The 20,088-nt window shown below is 43.8% G+C and overlaps 1 protein-coding gene across 1 annotated transcript in view; it reads left to right on the top strand.

The window, feature by feature from the left end:
- CREB3L2 (cAMP responsive element binding protein 3 like 2) overlaps nt 1–20,088 on the top strand; it is a 119,989-nt gene that overhangs the window by 41,218 nt on the left and 58,683 nt on the right. The window contains exon 2 of the mRNA XM_060245689.1: nt 18,657–18,873. Within this exon, the coding sequence (XP_060101672.1) occupies nt 18,657–18,873 (217 nt within the window). The remainder of the gene's footprint in view (nt 1–18,656; nt 18,874–20,088) is intronic.

A 20,088-nucleotide genomic window follows, 5' to 3' on the forward strand; every position in this document is an offset into this window, starting at 1 on the left:
GTGACATCTGCAAGTTTCCTCTGGGTGTTCAGTTTAATTTAAGAGTGTAGTATAGGGAACCAATTTTAATTAGGACCAGGGTGGAGGGAGGAGGGGTTCCTGTTTTCTCAACCCAAATGGCCCCCAGAGGCATTTCAGGTGATGAAAATTACACCAGCAGGAGGGGCAGGAGCCCCCCTCCACACCCACACCACAATCCTGAATTGAGTAGTGCCCCTGTTGCCCTTCAAAATTGAGTTCCTCTGGGAACTTGTGGCTGGTGCCCAGTGGTGACCATGTGGTAGATGTGCATGATCATTGGCCCTTAGAGTGCTGTTGTAAGCAGAGTGTCGTCCTTCAAAGTCTATTGACTTTAGTGGATTTAGCAGGGTGTAATTTTGTTTAGGATTGAAGAAGAGGAAGAGATTGGATTTGTACCCTGCCCTTCACTCAGAATCTCAGAGTGGCTTACAATCTCCTTTACCTTCCTCTCCCCAAAACAGTTGCCCTGTGAGATAGGTGGTGCTGAGAGAGCTCTTGAGAGAACAGCTCAGAAATCTTGTTATTGACCCAAGATCATGCAGCTGGATGCATGTAGAAGAGTGGGGAATAAAACCCAGTTCTCCCAGATTAGAGTCTGTGCTCTTAACTGCTAAACCAATCTAGCTTTCAGCTGAGGCAGTGAACGTCACTTGTTACTGGCCTCCCCCTTGCGTTCTATCCCAGTGCTATAAGATCTACTGGACCAGGACAATAGGCCGTGTCTGTGAGGCAGAACCTGCCATTTTAGTCGATTGCCATTCTGTAGTTTTAGATGTTATATATTTACATTGGTCTTTTATTGTTTTATTGTTGATTGTTTTTATGATGTAACCTGCCCTGAGCATGTCCTACGGGAAGGGCAAGCTAAAAAATTGAATAAATGAAATAAAATAAATAGCTCTTAAACTTGCACTGTTTATTACAACTAACTTTACTTGGATCAGAGGCATTATTTTGGAGTTTATCTGGGGAATCTTTCTCAGACTTGTGCATTGGACAGTAGTTACTTGGACCATTCTTTAAGAAAAATGTTTTTGCTGGCAGTGATGTGTTGAAGCCAACATTTGCTTTTCCCGCTCACTAGAAAGATGCTTGTGTTTCTTCTAAGTTCAATAACGTGATGTTTGGCCCAGTTCTCCCCTTTCTAGCAGGGAGAGCAGTTGGTGTCCCAGGATGGATCTCCATGTTGCTTGGCGAGTGGTTTTTGAGTACATGCTGACGAGTGAATGTTTTGTTAGGAGCCTAAGCTGCTGTTTGCTCTTAGACACAGAAGATTTCGCTCTTCAGAATTGTGAGCCCTGCAGTTTTTACTTTCTCTGTTTTAGACTTCAGGTTGCTTTTCCAGGGTCCCCCTTCTTGGAAATGGTGGCACATTCTCACAGTCTCAGGTTCTCAGGCAGCCCAGTTTCCAGTTTCCTCCCTTTCACGCTTACTGGCAGAGATCCCTGCTGGATCAGAGTGATGTCAGTCAGCTTAAAGTAAAACAAATTGTAATGTAGGAAGGCAAATAAATGGTTTCCCATGGTTTTTGCACCATGGGTATCTTGGTTTGGGGCTTGGGGTGGGGGTCAGCTTTCAGGTTACATGTTAATTAAAACTGCATATATGAGACTGGGAGGAAACAAACCATGTGGGGAACAATGATTAGCAAATACTTTTGTCTGACTGGGAGTTGAGCTAGAAATTTACACATCCTGTGTCAACAAAGTTGTGTATAAATGTAAGTACAGTTGAAAAGGTAAGATTCATCACCCCCCCACACCAGCTTGTATAATCCTATCAATAAGTAGAGTGGTTTTTCAGGAAATATTTATGATTAATAATAATAATAATAATAATAATAATATTTTATTTTTATATCCCGCCCTCCCCGCCAGGCGGGCTCAGGGCGGCTAACAGGCACGGGAATCCCATGATTCTTATTGGACAGTATAACAGACATGGGAGTCCCATGATTCATAAAACATAATAATTTGACATTAATTACAAATAGTTATTTAAAATACATAAAAACAAATAAAATATAATAAGATATATTAAGGTAGGTGCTAGAATGATGTAATCCAGATGTATTTAGGATGGCTAAATATCTGTTCATTCGTTGATCCGGTTCTATATCAATTCAATTACCACATGTTGTCTCAAATGCCAACTGAAAGAGAAATGTTTTGCAAGCCCTGCGGAATTGGTTCAGGTCCCGCAGGGCTCGCACCATCTCTGGTAGATCGTTCCACCAACGAGGGGCTATCACCGAGAAGGCCTGCTCCCTAGTGGCCTTCAACCTAACTTCTCTTGGCCCAGGGATTGTTAGTAAGTTCTGGGAACCAGATCTCAGTGCTCTCCGGGGTACATACGGGGAGAGGCGGTCCTTTAGGTAGGCAGGTCCTCGGCCATATAGGACTTTAAAGGTGATAACCAGCACCTTATATCGGACACGGTAGACAACCGGCAGCCAGTGCAAATTACGCAGCCCAGGCCGTGCAGGCTCCCACCGTGGTAGTCCCTCCAACAGCCTGGCCGCCGCGTTCTGGACTACCTGAAGCCTCCGTGTCCGGTACAAGGGCAGCCCCATGTAGAGGGCATTGCAGTAGTCTAACCTCGAAGTGACCGTTGCGTGGATCACAGTTGCTAGGTCGGCGCGCTCCAGGAAGGGAGCCAACTGCCTCGCCCTCTTAAGATGAAAGAAGGCGGATCTAGCAGTGGCAGCTACTTGGGCCTCCATTGATAGGGAGGACTCCAGTAGCACTCCCAGGCTCTTGACTTTGCGCAGGGGTTGGAACACTTTCCCTATGAAGAAAGCTTAAAACACTTGGGGCTCTTTAGCTTGGAGAAATGACAACTGAGAGGTGACAAGATAGAGGTTTACAACATTATACATGGGATAGAGAAGGCAGAGAAAGAAGTCCTTTTCTCCCTTTCTCACAATACAAGAACACGGGGGCACTCAATGAAATTGCTGAGCAGTCGGGTTAGAACAGATAAAAGGAAGTACTTCTTCACCCAAAGAGTGATTAACACATGGAATTCACTACCTCAGGAGGTGGCAGTGGCTACAAGATGACCTCAAGAGGGGATTGGATAAACATATGAAGCAGACATCCATCAGTGGCTTTTAGCCACAAGGTATAGATGGAACTCTCTCTAGGGCAAGTGGTGCTCTGTGCTTGGTGGGGGGTGACAGTGGAAGGGCTTTTAATGTCCTGGCCTCACCGGTGGACCTCCTGATGACACCTGGTTTTTTGGCCACTGTGTGACAGAGTGTTGAACTTGATGGGCCATTGGCCTGATCCAACATGGCTTCTCTTATGTTCTAGTTCTTTTTGCCTGTCACCTCTTCCAGCTATGTCCCCCTGGGTACTTTGCAATACATCAACATAGATCTGTGGGTGGGAAGGTTGTGTCACTGTAGACTATAAGGACTCTGTCTCTCTAACACTGTGTCCCATTAGGGCACTACCATTTTTGAGGCTGTGTATCTAATACTGGGATTGAAAGACAGGATTAGAATCCTTGTTTGTGTAACATCCGCTCTGCTGCCTAATAGTCTTCCTGCCTGGGCTGACAAAAGTGGTCTTAGGGCACCACAATTTCAGAAGGATATAGACGATCAGGAACATGTCCAGAGGAGGGCAATGAAGATGGTGAGGGGTCTGGAGACCAAGTCCTATGAGGAAAGGGTGAAGGAGCTGGGTATGTTTAGCCTGGAGAGAATACATCTGAGAGGTGCTATGATCACCATCTTCAAGTACTTAGAGGGCTGTCATATAAAAGGTGGTGCAGAGTTGTTTTCTGTTGCCCCAGGACCAGAGCTAGCAGGTCAAAATTAAATCAAGAAACTTTCTGGCTAAACGTTAGGAAGAACTTCCTGACAGAATGGTTCCTCAGTGGAAGAAACTTCCTCAGGAGGTGGTGGCCTCTCCTTCTTTGGAAGTTTTAAAATAGAGGCTAGGTGGCCATTTGACAGCAATGTTGATTCTGTGAACTTAAGGGGAGGTATTTCTGAATTTCCTGCTTGGGGCAGGGGGTTGGACTAGATGACCCTGGAGGTACCTTCCAACTCTATAATTCTGATTCTATGGGAGATGTTGAGGACCCTTGGGCTGTCTGTCCTGGGGGACTTCAACATTGATGCTGAGGCTGACTTGTCTGGAGTGACTCAGGATTTCATGGCATCCGTGATAACCATTGGCCTGTGTCAGGTAATAACTTGTCCTATACATTTTTGGGCAGGATAAGTGCTATCTGAGGGAGAGGAACTGATGAGAGCTGTTTTGTTGCGATCACCGTTTGCTCAGATTTAGACTTACAGGTGTACCAAAACTCTACTAGAGTGGGAGAACTATTAAAATGATTCACCTCCAGAGCCAGATGGATTTGAATGGCTTTCTGATGGCACAAGGGGGTTTTCCTGATTATATGGTTGGTACTCCTGTCAATGCCTTGGTTGACGTCTGGAATGAAGACATGATGGGGCAGTTGATGCAATCTCTTCCAGGAAGTGCCCTCTCTCAAGTGTTAGTGCCCGGGTAGCCTCTTGGTTTACTGAGGGGCTGCAGACAATAACAAAAAACAAACACACACAAGGACAATAGCTGGAATGATAGTGGAGGAAGACTCAGACTGATTTTGATAAGGCACAAACTAAGTTCATTCTAAAGCTTATTCTGTGGTGGTAATGGTAGCAAAGAAAGAACACTTTCCCACCACCATTGTGTCTACACAGTGTAGGCCAGCAGAACTGGTCTAGGTGTGCAGAGGCCCTTTGGATCTGGCCCACAGGAGGAGGTGAATTTAGAGCTTTCTGAATCATGACATCAAAACCCTGGTGCTCTCTCCTCAGGGAGTCCCATCTGTTCTATTCCATTGCCATCTTCCACCAGCAGGTGAGGACTTTTTTTTTTGTTTCATCTGGCATTCCCTCAGTGATCCCTCCATCCTGCCTATGGTTTAATTCTTGTTTTTATGGGTTTTTTTTTTTGTATTTTAGCTTTTGATTTAAGAATGTGTTTTTTATTTCATTTTAATGGTTTTTAAGACACGTTTTTATTGTGAATGTTTTTAATCTGGCCTGATTTGGGCAGAAAGGTGGGGTATAAATTTCATAATTCATAAAATAAAATGGACTGTATGTGTGCCTGCCCTTGAAAAGCGTTCAGAAACTTCAGCTGGTGCAGAATGCTACTGCCAGGATATTCTGGAGAGATTTTAGGAATGATAATATTCCAATCTTGGCCTATTTACATTGGCTCCCATTATGTTTCTGGCCACAATTCAACATGCTGGTCCATATAGGACCGTTAAAGTCCCGTAGGTTTTTGGACCAACATACCTGAAGGACTGCCTATTCCCTATGAACCTACCTGGTTACAGTGGTTATCTTCTGGCATCCTGTTTCTGGTGCCTTCACCTTCTGAGATGAGGCAGGTAGCAACTTGGGAGAGGGCCTTCTTGGCTGTGGCACCAAAACTTTGGAACTCTCTCCCCAGGGACTTTCCTAGCCCCTACTGTTGCCATCTTCCTCTAGCAAGTGAAGACCTTTCTTTGTCACTTGGTGTTTCCTCAATTATCCCTCTTTTTTGTCCAGTGTTTTTAATTGTTTTTATATTGTTGTATGCATATTATACCTCTGGCTTAAATTGTTTTAATGATGTGCTTCTTGGTTTTAATACAACATGATTTTAATGCATATTTTTTAATTTGTTAGCCACCTTCGTGCTCTTATAAGAACAGAAAGCTAGGGTATACATGCCAACCCCTCAGGCTCCCAATCCTCCTGCCTACCTACAGTCAGAAGAGTAGGTATTCTGTAGGCTAAAGTAAAACAGGAATCCTGTGGCACTTCAGAGACAGGTTATTCCAGCATAAGCTTTTGTGAATTAGTGCTCACTAATCAGATGCATGGAATGCACATTAAAGTGGCCACCACTGGGGGATGGAGGGGTGGGGTTGCCAGATCCAGGCTGGGGAAACTCTGTTAGATTTGGGGATGGAGCCTGAGGAGGACAGGAACTTCAGTGAGTCCGTTCTACAAAGAATCCATTTTCTCAGAGGAACTGAGCTTGCAGCCTGAAGATGAGCTGTCATTCTAGGGGATCCCCAGGTCCCACCAGGAGGCTGGCTGGCATCCCTAGTGCACATCCAGAGCTTGATCCACATATATATCAAAGGTGGGTGAGGGGAGGCAAAGAGAGATGCACAAAGAGAATCCAGTTTAAAATGAAGTCAGAGCAAAAAAAAGTAACTAGCTCAGGGCCGGCGCATTGAAGTAGGCCAAGTAGGCGGCCGCCCAGGGGTGTCACCTGGCCTAGAGGTGCCATGAGGCACCCCTTCTCCCATCACAGCTGCTTCCTGACCTCGACGAGACTTGGGAAGCCTTGGACAGGTCAGGAAGACAGCAGGCGCACTCAGAGCCGGCTCTGAGTGCACTCACTGCTACTCCCCCCCCCCCGCCTCGGCGAAGTTGGGGTGTGTGGCAGTGAGTACACTCAGAGCCAGTGGCTCTGAGCCGCTCGCTGTCTTTTCAACATTGCAGGGGAGGGGGTCGTGGTAACAAGTGTGCTCAGAGCCAGCCGCTCTGAGCGTGCCTGCTGTCTTTTTGACCCTGCCAAGGCTTTCCAAGACTTGGCGAGGTCAGGAAGGGGTGTGTGCCTGGCCATCTCCTGCTTCAGAGGGAGCTGGGGAAAAGTCTTTCCAGCTCCCTTTGAAGTGGGAAAGGGCCGAGCAAAGGGGTGGGCCAAACGAAAAAAATAGGAGGGGGGCAGAGGTGTAGGTTTCGGCTTAGGGCACTGGAACCCCCAGCACTGGGCTGGAACTAGCTTCTGTTTGTAACATCTGCCAGCCGCTATCACCTTGCTGTTATGTATGTAAACAGATTGATGGAATGCCTATGTACTCCAGTGAGCGCTGACTCACAAAAGCTTATGCTGGAACAAATCCTGTTAGCCTCTAAAAGTGTATTGCAGTCTTCTTTTATTTTGTTGCTACAGGACCATTCCAGATGTTGTTAAATCACCGTGGAAGCCATAGGGCAATCCCGCTTAGCAAATGATGTCTTCTGACCCTTCCAAAAAACTTTGGCTAAACAGACGGTAGCCCTTGTGTACTTGACATGAACTCCGGCCTCTTGTGTCAGCCTTTCGATGAGCAAAACTAGGAAGTTATCTGCACAGCTGAGTCAAGGAGCAATAATAGAAAGTAGATCTGTCACAAGGGTATATAAATCCACTTTTAAGCTATTGAAATGACTTTTGTCTATTCAGAGTAAATGATTTGAGAACGTAACTATTTTGAGGGGTGCAGTCTTCTCACGTTGACACAGAGGGGAGAAGAGCAGAATGGGTGGCAACAGAAATAGCTTTTATGAAAACATTAAGGATTTTCTTTTAGAGAGGCATGTGGAATGGGATCAAATTAAAATTAGCTGGAGTTCATGCTGTTCTCTCCCCCTGTGAGACAGGGTGTACGCCACCCACTGCAGCATCGAGAAGTCGAAATGTGGGTGGGGAGAACAATTTAGAAGGGGCTATTCCTAAAGAGAGTGAGCTCAACCCACTCATTTTGCCACTGTGAATCTTTCGTTCAGAGTGATTCATACATCCCACCATGGTGTAAGCTCTTGCGGGAAGAAAGTGGGTGGTGCCTGGAATGCCATATAATTGACATAGATATCAAACTACACTCGCTAGCTCTGCAGTGAATGCCAGCCAGCTAGAAGGTTCTATTTTAACGTCTCTGTGTGTGAGCATGGGTGGATTTATAGATGATAAAATGAGGATGCTGCCCAGTTGGCAGGATGCCTTGAATCCGATGGCAAACTTCCGGGATTCAAGGGATTATGGGTGAGTTGGCCAAGAAGAAAGGTAGGTTGCAAATGAGCAGAAGTCTATTAGCAAATTCTCATGTTGGAAGGCTATTGTTTTGAACTCTGTTCTCTGACCCAAGCCAAGATCTCTCTCTCTGTCTCTCTCTCTCCCCTTTGAAATGTATGAAGAATATGAACATATAACACATGTTACCAATGTCCTTTGATGAGAGCTGCATTTGGAGATATATATATATATATATATATATATATATATATATATATATATATATATATATATATATATATATATATTTATATTTAATTTTTCGATTTATGCCCCGCCCTATCCCGCAAGCGAGCTATGGGTGACTTACAACATTAAAAATCTTACAGAAACATAACAAACCACATCCAGACTAGATAATATCATAATTACAGAATTAACAGAAACCATGATCCACATCATTGGCAACAAGTCATAAACCACATATAGGCCTGGTAGTATTCAGCATAACATAAGCACCTAGATGATAAGGTGCTAATAAGATGCTGGGGGGAGAGATGACTTCAGGGGACATCTGCTGGATCAATTAAAAGCCTGGTGGAAGAGCTCTGCCTTACAGGCCCTGTGAAACTTAGATAAGTCCCGCAGGGCCCGGATCTCTAGCAGGAGCTCATTCCACCAGGTGGGGACCCGGACCAAAAAGGCCAGTCACTCATCCTGTCTTCCTCCTTACAGAAGCATTGTCCCATGTAGCTTTTGTCCATGGTCCTTGGCAAGGCCATTTTGGGTGCTTAAAGGAGGGTTCCTTTCCATTTTCATTAATGGAAGAGCTGGTTGGATTCACACACATCAGCTTACTTGTGCAGATGTTAGAAATGTTCACCAAAACTGCAGTGGGGTTTCTGCTTAAGGCGATAGCTGTATGAGCAGTGATAGAGAGGTCGATAGATAGATAAAAAGAAAGGGAAGGAAAGAAAGAACTGCAGCAGTGGCTTTTGTGAGGAGGGGGTTTTGTATTTTAAGATAGGTCTGAGAGTGACTTTTGAGGGCTGGAAATCAGATTTCCCTTGTCCTAGATATCTTCCTAATCCAAGAGAGCCATCGTAGTACAGTGGTTAAGAGTGGCCGACTCTAATCTGGAGAATCAGGTTTGATTCCCCAACTCCTCCACAGGAAGCCTGGGCCAGTCACGATTCTCTTAGCACTCTCTCTCAGCCCCAGCTACCTCACAAGGTTGCCTGTTGTGGGAAGAGGAATGTATTGTAAACTGCTTTGAGATCCTGCCCACTTTCTTGAAACATATAGATGGATGCCAGATAAAGCTTTGGCAAGTGCATTGGTGCCCACAGGTGCCGCAGCCATACTAGATTATAGCACCCCAGTCTTCCAACACAGCAGGTAGGCACTAAGCTTAGAACCTTGATTCCTGTGTTCCTTAAGATGGGTAACTGCTGAAATGATGAACCTTTTCATTCAAATGTGAAATGTTCCAATGTGTTAACTTGTGATTCACTGGTCAAAAAGATTGTCTAACCCTGGTGTAGAATTAGTACAGAAAAAAAATGTGGAAGTAGTGGTTTGGCTGTAACAAGAAGGAGGTTATTCATTGATTTTTTTTTTTTTTGCTTTGTATTCTGCACCAATAGCCAGATAAGAACTTTAGCCATTTAATTAGTACCTTTGCCTTAGACATGACACTTCACAGTATCAGGCCAGCATCTCCTCACTGCTGGTTTTGTTTCAGTGCAACTTTTATTTTTAAGTGGGTTATGGGATGTTATGAACAGCTTTGGAGATTTTGTGGGGTGTGTAGTCAAGAACAGGGAGAAGTGTAGGCCCAGGCCTGCTCCATGGTGATTCTTGCCATCAGACATAAATAGACTTTTATGCCAGAGGCAGACTCTAACTCTGAGAAAGGAATGTTTTGTCTAAAAGAAATGGCAGGACGCTTGAGAGACTCAGCGGTTCCAGGGGGGCTCCAGCTGGTACTCAGCCAATATGTACTTTCTGAGGTCCTTTCTTCTCTCTCTCTTCCAAGGGTTAGAATTCTGGTTGTTTGCTCACAGCATGGGTTGGTTTTTTTGATGGAGAGGCGTGATATGTTTTAACAACATAAGAAGAGCCCTGCTGGATCAGAGCAGTGGTCCATCTAGTCCAGCATCCTGTCTCACAGAGTGGTCAACCAGTTCCTCTGGATGGCCAACAACAGACACTGAGACCTTCCCCTGATGTTGCCTCCTGGCCCTGGGATTCGGAGGATTAGTGCCTCTGAATGTGGAGGTTCCCCTCAGCCACCATGTCTATTAGCCACTGATAAAATTTATCTGCCATTAATCTATCTAATCCCTCTTTAAAGGCTGTTTATTCCTGTGGCCATCACTACATCCTCTGACAGTGAATTCCGCATTTGAATCGTTTAGACCAATTTTGCACTTGAGCTTTAATCCTGGTTTAACTTTCCCCCCAAACTACTTTTTACACTAGAATAATAGAAACCAACTTTATGACTCTATAATTCTATGGTTTTAGTGTAGAAAGTCAGTTTGGGGACAGAGTTAAACCAGGATTAAAGCTCTAGTGCGAAATCTCTGCACAAAGTAGTATTTCCTTTTGTCTGTCCTGAACCTGCTGCTCATCAGCTTCATTGGATGCCCTTGAGTTCTATTATTTTGGGAGAAGGAGAAACGTTTCTGTCAACTCACTCTACCTCGTGCATGATTTTATAAACTTCTATCTTGTCCCCCCCTTAATCACCTCATTTCTAAATTGTAAAGTCCCAGACTCTTTAGCTTTTCCTCATATGGAATATGTTCCATCCCTCTAATCATCTTGGTTGTCCTCCTCCGTACTTTTTCAAGCTATAGCAAATCAATGGGATAGGGCTTGTGGGAGGCATAACTTGAACATAAGCTGCATCTTTGTATGGTTGGGTATTTTGCACTTTTGAAAAGCGGTAATTATTCACAACTGGGGTATCCTTTGTGGGCCAAACAATCCAGAAGGCGAATGATTACTATAGTGCAGTGACAAGCAATGTATGGGTAGAGCCATAGTTCTTGAAACCTCTTCAAATGAAGCCAGGTGACAGTGGTACTGCCTCTTTCCACAGTGTATACTGAATGTGTTTTTTTTCTAGTGTCCACTCTGTCATTTGGGTGGTAGAAAACAAACTTCTGTCATCTTTGATTTCTGATTCTTCTCATGCTGCGCTCTTACCCAAGGCTTGTAGGAGCAGCTCAGAGACCCCTTTAAGTGATCTGTCTTTCTGTGATGTCAAAGCAGTCCACCAACTAGTGACAGAGGCTTCATCTTCTAAAGACTGAACCAGGGCTTTTTTTGTAGCAGGAACTCCTTTGCATATTAGGCCACACACCCCTGATGTAGCCAATCATCGAAGAGCTTACAGTAGGCCTTGTACTAAGATCCCTGTAAGCTCTTGGAGGATTGGCTACATCAGGGGTGTGTGACCTAATATGCAAAGGAGTTCCTGCTACAAAAAAATGCCCTGGGCTGAACTATTCATTACTTTTTCATAATAAGTTAGAGCTTGGTTTCTCCAACCTAACTCTCCATTGGCTCAGTCAGATAGCAGCTGCTGGGAGCTGAGTTCCCAAGTACCACCAAAGCCCAGTGTGTATTATGTAGCCCTCCAACAGGGCAAATCACACCATTGTGGCCATTTTAGGTTGGGAAAATGGCAAAGGAGGGGGGGAGTTGGAGGGGGGTACATGGCCCTCTACCGCATGGCAGTTTCCAGCAGCTGCTCTCTGAGCGGAATGTGTCAAGTTGTGGTAACCTCAACCCAGTTTGTTCAAAGATGTGAAACCTAGCTTGGTCCTAAAGTCACACACCCCTTCTTTGGTTTGTTTTGGCAGGAGCTGACATATAAAGTTCCTGGACCTGGCTATTCTTGTCTAGACTGCTCTGTGTAAATAGGGCTTGAGGTGATCGGGACCTTCATGCCAGGGCATTTTAAACTGACACTGAAGTTTGCTTAGTGGTGTTATCTTTAATCAAATTTCATATTGGACAATAGTTTTTTTTAAAGACATTGTGTCTACCCAACTTGTCCCACCTCACTTGATGTTTTCCCATCCCTTTCCAGAATACTGTTTTATTCAGAACGCTTTCCCCCCTGTTCTTCCAAGTATAAACCTGTTTTAAAACCAGACAGGTATATCTCTTCAAAGTTACTTCAAGGTACCATACTCTCTCATATTTGAGTTCTAGTGTGGTTGAAGTGCTGGATCAGGACTGCAGAGATCCAAGTTCATATTTCCAGTCCTTATCTGTCAACCTGTCAAGGTGACTGTAGGGCAGACACTTTCTCGCAGCCCAATCTAACTTCTATGATCAGGGCTTTTTTTGTAGAAGGAACTCCTTTGCATATTAGGCCACACACCCTGATGTAGCCAATCCTCCTGGAGCTTACAGTACACCCTGTAATAAGAGCTTTGTAAGGCCTAATATGCAAAGGAGTTCCTGCTACAAAAAAAGCCCTATGGATTGTTGGGCTGATAAACAGAGAAGGCAAGGACTGGAGAATGACTCCTCAAACTCCTTGGAAGAATGAACCATTTATGGCAAAAAAGACAATCTAATAGTTGAAAGTAGGACTATGTAACACCTTTATCACACCAAATATCACTTGTCCCATTATATTTTGTGGAAGGAAGAACCAGTGTGGTGTAGTGTGTAAAGTTTCAGCCTAGGTTCTGAGAGACCCTGGTTCAAATCCCCACTCTGTCATGGAGACTTTCTGGGTGAGTTAGGCCAGTCACATACTCTCATCCCAACCACCCCGCAGGATTGTTGTGGGAATAAAATGGATGACAGGAGAATGAACTAAGCCAGCTTGGATTCTCACTATGAAGTAAGTAAATGAATGAATATCTGTATTCCTTCTGCTGCAGGGGGTATTCATTCACTCTGCAGTAGCCCGTTCTGTAGTCATCTAAAATACAAGACTATTCTTTAATGTGTTAAAAAGTTTGTCTTACAATATACATTCAAGAATCTGAAATGTATCTCTGCAGTTGCTATTTGTGAGAATGGCAGGCTGTGCACTGCAAGGAACCTTGCAACCTAATGGTATGCATATTTACTTGGAAGTAATTCCCGCTGAGTTCAGCAAGACTTAGTCATAAGTAAATGTGTGTAGGAGTACAGCCTTAATGCTAATCTGTTTAGATCTGTATGCATGTCCATAAGAGAACAAGGCCATTAGGAGCTGGTGTACTTTAGTGCCTAAATAAAAGATCCCTGGTTCATTTCTTTGCCACAAACTCACTATGTGGCCCTCAGGCAAGCCACAGTTTCCCAGTATGTCAGCCACTCCCTTCACCTGCAGTCCGAATAATACTTGTCTACTGTCAGGGTAGTTTGTAAAAATTACAGCAAATAAAGTATTCAGAACACTGAAAGTTCTTTCTCTTCAGAGATTGAACTACTAGCCCAGGGTAGTCTGATCTCACCAGATCTTGAAAGGCTAAGCAGGGTCAGCTCTGGTTAGTACTTGGATGGGAGACCATCAAGAAAGTCCAGGGTTCCTACTCAGAGCCAGGCACTGGCAAGACACCTCTGTTGTCATTCTAGCTATAACTGAAGAAGTGGGCAGTGACTCATGAAAGCTCCATACACTGCTACAAATGTTGCTAGTCTTTAAGGTGCTACTGGTCTCTTGCTCTTTTCCACACTTTTGTTAGTCTTTTGCCTTGAAAGCTCTGTGGGGTTGTCATAAGTTGACTCAGCTGTGGCAATGGTATATTCCGCCATACAGATTGTGAAGGTAGAGCCAAGCCCTGAAAAATGGCAGCTCTGATTACCCACTCTATTCTCTCAAGGTGTTTAGGGATAGGGACCAAAAGTCAGGTTTATTTCTGGTAAACAGGCATAAATGTAGGGTATTTTATACTCCAGAACTTCACTGTTGCCAGGGATCTAGCTAGAAATTGACAAGAGTTTCCACAACTTCATACTGGGGTGGGGAGGAGGCAGGGAACATGTTTCCAGTTAGAAATGTGAAAAGCCCCTTCCCTTTTTTGTTCCAGTATTACCTAGTTTGTGCCATAGTGTGTGTGGGTGTGTTTAAAGCTCATATACTTGAATATTCGTAATAGTAGAAATGCCAGCTCGGTGCTAGAGCCACTCAGGATTCTAGTTACCATGAGTTTTCCATTACAGCTTGGAACGCTATAGTGAATGACACCCACCTGGGAATGAAATACTGATAGGTTTTTTTAAAAAGCTTCTTTATAGCAGATGTTGGAGAGAATGTGCTGCTCGACTGGAAAACACTTAGTACTTGTAAATACTGGACTTGGCATTTGAGAGAGCAATGCAGACCACTGTGCAATATGTACCATAAGTAGTATCCTCCTTGACAAATAATTGTAGTAATGGAAGAATCCCTGACCCAATGCTGTGATCCTTCCAGTGAGCACATTTTATCATTTCCAAATGTCTGGAACACAACAGTTTGCTTTATCACAGTATGGAACAATAACTGAATTCCCAAGTGAGAGGAAACTGAAAATGTTGGCAACCTTTCAAGTATGAGGAACTGCTCTATGCTGCCCCTCTACTCAGAACTACAGCCTTCTGAGGCCACTTCAGTCATTGGGCTTAGAGAATAGTGTAACTTTGCATAGGATAGCACTGAAGTGTGGGATTGGTGGGAAAGGGGATGGAGGCCTTTTTGTGTTGTCATGGTAATAGATGTAAAGAGAGTCAGCGATATGAACTTGGAGCTTCCATATTAATTCCATGGGTGGTGGGAAAGTCTTTTGGGCCTTTTCCCCTCAGGACTTCACAGTTTTAGTGTATGAACGCAATAAAAAAAATTTTTTTTACAAATTTTAAAAATTGAGGAGGGAAATAGAAGGAAAATGTAGAATTCTATACCTTACCATAATAACAAAGATACTGACAAAAATACCCATTGCAGTAAAAGGTGCTTCTGAGAGTAATGCAACTAAGCGAGCTGTCTCCTGCTCCAAGGAAATCTGGATTTAATTGGGGTGGGAGGCAGGTAGAACAGCAGGAATGGAGGAAAGACAGGCAAGAGCAGAGCGGGTAATATGTACAAATTCTGCGTAATTCCTTTGGTGCAATTCTATTTAAGACCCTCTCTGTTCATTGGGATTTATTACCAGGTAAATGTGCATAAAACGCTTAAAACATCAAAGAATTTTAATGACTAGAGCTACTAACGCCGTCTTGGAACCACAAACTACATTTTAATTTATATTGTTATATTCCTAATAGTGATTATTGCAATAATTTGATTGTAATAATTTAACACTGTCGTTTTACTGTTGTTTTAATTGTTGTTAGCTGCCCAACTGGGGAGGGCAGGGTATAAATGCAAATAATAAATAAATAAAATTACAGCTCTAGATATAGTTTCTGTAGGGTTTGAAAAGTTTGCTATTGATACAGTGCTTTATTGTTGCAAATGTCCTTACAGTTGCATACTGGGGGTGGGGGGAATGGCTGGTCTTTCTATTCACTTTTTCCATTTCAAAACAAGCTGCTCGAAGTAGTTGTGATAAGTCCCCTTTATTGGATATGGCTTTGAATAGATTAGAACATGCCTTCCCCTGAAGGTGTGGCAGACCCCCACCACCCTCCTTCTTGGGAAGCATAAACCCTCTAAGACAGGGGTGGCCAAACACACCTAACATAGAATCAACCTAAGATGTTTGAGAACCAGGAACGAAGGAAGGAAGCTGAGGGAGGGAGAGGTGGAAAGAAAGCAATTTTAAATGCATTCTCCAAGCTGCTGACTGGCTTGGCTTGGCTTGGCAAAGTGATTTAAAGAGACAAATGCCTTCTCCAAGCTGCCGATAGAGCGGTGAGGGCTTTGAGAGCCACACATGTGTGAAAGAGCCACATGTGACTCCCGAGCCACAGTTTGGCCACCCCTGCACTAAAACAATGTATATGTTGAAGACATGGTGCTTGGGCAGTATATCCTGTGGGATTTTGCATCCCTTGCTTGGGTGAATTGTGACTCTGCTGGACAATCCAGCAGCATCAGTGTTTGCTTCACGAACAAAGTGTTTGCTTCATAATATTGTTGCGCTGACCTTGCCTTTGTTGGAAATATGTATCTGTTTTGTATGTCCTTTGCAATGTTCTAAAGTTCCAGTCATTATAGGGTTAACACTGTGCCTGATTCCCTATTGTCTGCATGACCTGGGAAGAAGATACTGACTGCTGTCAATCAAGGTTTAGAAGCGGGAAAATCTGTTTTGTCTGTTTGGTCAGTTAGTCAGGTGATTTCCTTTGTTCAGGCAGAGAGGTCAAGAAGGAGGAAGTGGTCTTCTATTAAGCACATGATCTTCTAGAGTGAGGATGTAGTTCTATAGTGTTTGTTATTTTCACCTCCCCTTTCCCTGTACAAATAAATATGTTTTTGCTTTTTCATGTTAAATGCCTCTCAATGATTATTTGACCAGTGATCCATCGCACTGTTTGAGGTAAAGAAATAGAATTTCAAACAGAATTCCCTAACAACCTTTTGGCTTGAATTTGCTCATGGGTTTCTTGTGTTTGTCTTTGACTGAATATTCAAAACACTGTTCCCATTTTCAAAAGGTCAGATAATATTTATCTGTTAGAAGGCTAGATTGGTAATATTTGCTCTCCCAGTAAGCTGCTGGTCAATGCAGTTGAGCTGAGTTTTTTGGAAAGAGTTCTGAAACCCAAGGGCTAACATGCTCCCTTCCCTCCTAGACATACTTCTGACCAACATTTGTGGGCTTCTTTTAGGGAATATCCACAGAAGCATATTATACTGTATGAGTCACAAACAGATTTTAGACGTTGTTAGGTTTGTTAAAAAATCCTGGCTTTCTTCTAAGAGCTTAAAATAGTGTATACAGTAGACTGTAGTGTATACGGAAGTTGCTTTTTGTTAATTTTGATTCTTGTAGTTGCATTTTGTTAAAAAAATAAAACAATAATAGTGTTGGAACAGAAGTTCATGTAATGGTGTTATATGACATAATACAGTCCTAACACAGTTACCAGCAGAGTTAGATGTGTGAAAATGATTTCGCATTTGCCTGTCTTCACTTGACAATAAACACGTACCTGTGAACCACCCCATTGTAAGTGGGTCGAAGGCACAAGTGTAACGTATGTTTTAAATCAAATGGTCATGTGATTGCTTCTGCTTGCACATCGTTGCACCATTGCAGACATACTCAAATGAGTTTGAATGGCTAATGTGGTAAATATGCAAAGAGAGTGATTAAAGGGTGTGTTCTGTTATTACTTTAGAGCTGTGGCTCATCCATAGGAGGCACAAGAGAGTTTGTTCATGCATCACTTCATTAATTTAAGTTAAGAGATTAATTGCTAGGAGATGTAGTTCAGGCTACCAGCCTAGAATGACTTTTAAAGAACACGTTCTTATAAGAATAGATCTGCCAGTGCTGTAAGCAGCTAAGAAAAGAGGCTTTATGTTCTGAGAGAATCTACATCTGGTTACCAGATGTTAGAGATAAGCAAGATCATGCTATGTCCTGCTTGTGGGCTGGGAAAGGGCTATCACATCAGCATTAAGTCCAGGGGGGAACATTCCCCCTTCTCCTGGAGCACTGTCTTATCCTGCTGGGTTTTTTTGCTATCTAGTCATAGCCGACATGGTGACCCCGTAGGGTTTTCAGGGCAAGAGACATTCAGAGGTGGTTTGCCATTGCCTGCCTCTGCATAGTGATCCTGGATTTCCTTGAAAGTCTCCCATCCAAATACCGGCCAGGATCAACCCTGCATATCTTCCAAGGTCAGGTTGCCCAGGCTATGCAGGTCAAGTCGTCCTGCTTTTTAATTGGTCACATTTTCAGTTAATGAACATGAACTGCTTTTTTGAGAAGAGGAACCTTTCTGCTTTTGTTTCCCAAACACACCTGACTTCCACTAGCTGAGCTGCCCTGCTTGGCCCACCCAACATTTACCCAGGTTCAGGACACTGTTGCCCCCTTATACTGCTTAAGCAATCTTGATAGCTCTAGTTTTGATGGATTGTGGTTACTCAGCTGTGAAGGAAGATGTGTGGACAAGCCACAGAGAAGTAATTTCACTTCTGCCCAGACCTGTTTAACCCATATTCCTGCTGTCAGTCCCCTTGTGAGAAGTGCACTAAGTTGCCTGAGAATTGTTGTTGCTAAACAAGGGTGCCATGGTTCAATGGAATACTACCTGCTTTGCATGCAGAAGGTCCCAGGTTCAACCCTTGACAGCTCCAGTTAAAAAGAATCAGGTAGTATATCATGTGAAAGGCTTCCACCAGACAAGGCAGTGCATACTTATATTCTGTTTAGTTTATAGTCTGCCTGTCTCACTGAAGCTCAAGGTGAATTGCAGGATAAAAACCAGTGCAATCAGGCAGCGTCAGACAGCTGATGAACAATGAAATAGGATTAGGACTACGGAATTAGATAACAGTATGAATAACAAACGGCAATATTGACCTTTAATAGAACATTGATCTGAGTCAGGGCTTTTTTAGCAGGAACTCCTTTGCATATTAGGCCACACACCCCTGATGTAGCAATCCTCCTGGAGCTTACAGTAGGCCTTGTACTAAGAGCCCTGTAAGCTACATCAGGGGTGTGTGGCCTAATATGCAAAGGAGTTCCTACTACAAAAAAAGCCCTGTATCTGACCCAGTAGAAGGCAGATTCATGTATTCAGAGGCTGACTTTGAAAGACATAGGATGAAAATGATTGTTGGAATGCTACTTTGTACTTAGTTTGCTTGCTCGTCTATGCCTTGGATGTCGCTGGAATTCATTTTTTGCCCCCTTTCTCCAACAGCATTTCACAGAACTCCTTGATGAGTTTTCCCAGGACATTTTGGGCCAGCTCCTGAACGATCCCTTCCTGTCTGAGAAGAATGAGATGATGGAAGTGGAGCTATTGCCGGCTTCTCCAGCACCCCTCATTCAGGCAGAGCACAGCTATTCGCTGTGTGGCGACTCTCGACCCCAGTCCCCGCTGACCCACATTTCAGCTGATGACAATTTCAATGAAGGTAACAAGGACATGGAGTAGAATTGAGAAACCAGCAGCTTTGCAGGGAACTGATGCTGTAGATAAGCATGCTTGACTGGCCAGCATTACAAAATGTTCTGTTGACCTTAAGAGTGGGAAGGAAGAAGAGATGTAAATATTGAAACTGGGAATGATTCCATATGTCTTCTTGGGGGAAAACACACACACACACACCCCCTTCTAATTAATGCATTTGCAAAGCCTTATGTAGAGTTGGTAGGCTTGGCAAGAGTTGTTTTGACTGTTTTTCATGATGGATCAGTTGGTAGTGTTTGTAGAGGCCACTTTGGTTGAGGCATTGCTGAATTAGAGATGTCTTGGATGGGAACAGCGCGACCCTGATCTATATCATACTGTCCTTGTGGAAAGCAAGAGCAGCTCTGTGTTCTGCACAGAAATAATATTTCCTGTGAACATTAAGAGTTTTGCTGGATCAAACCAGTGATCCATGATTCCCTGCAGAGTCCACAAGCAGGGGTACAGAGGCCAGATCTCTCCTGTTGCTGCCACTTAAACTGGGGTTCACAGGTGTGCTCCTTAGGAACATGGAGGTCCCTTTCATCTATTATAACTACAAACCATTAAAGGAAATACCTCCCGTTATTTTGTCTTTTCCCCCAACCTGCCTTCCAAGCCAGTTCTCTCTCATGAGCATACTGCTTGTTATACTGTTGTTAGCCGTAATAAATAAACACAAGATGTTTCCTTAAACAGTTGTGGGCATCTGCTGATACAAGACTGTGTAGTCAGGAAGCTGTCTGGGCTTGGACCTATTATGAGGCCTGTCAAATGGAAGCCATTTTGGTTTATAGAATTTTTAATTCATTCTGTCTATGCACCCGCAGAGTCCTGTGGGAGGATTGTGCTCCCATTTATATGTCGGGGAGGGGGCAGGATGATACATACGGGAGCAAACAGCTCTCATGTTCATCAAGGGCTCTGCCATTGGCTGTTAGAACTTTTTTTTGGCTGTCAAATCACAGCCAACCTGTAGTAACCCCATAGGGTTTTTAAGACAAGAGATGTTCAGAGGTGGTTTGCCACTGCCTACCTCTATGTCACCACCCTAGTATTCCTTGGAGGTCTCCCATCCAAATACCAGCCAGGCAGGCCCAGCACTAGGGGTTCTGGCACCCCAGGCTATGCCCCCTCCCCCTCCTGGGTTCTTCTTGCTCACATGGCCCAGTGACATCAC

This window comes from Heteronotia binoei, chromosome 8 (assembly GCF_032191835.1).
Source record: "Heteronotia binoei isolate CCM8104 ecotype False Entrance Well chromosome 8, APGP_CSIRO_Hbin_v1, whole genome shotgun sequence".
Lineage (NCBI taxonomy): Eukaryota > Metazoa > Chordata > Lepidosauria > Squamata > Gekkonidae > Heteronotia > Heteronotia binoei.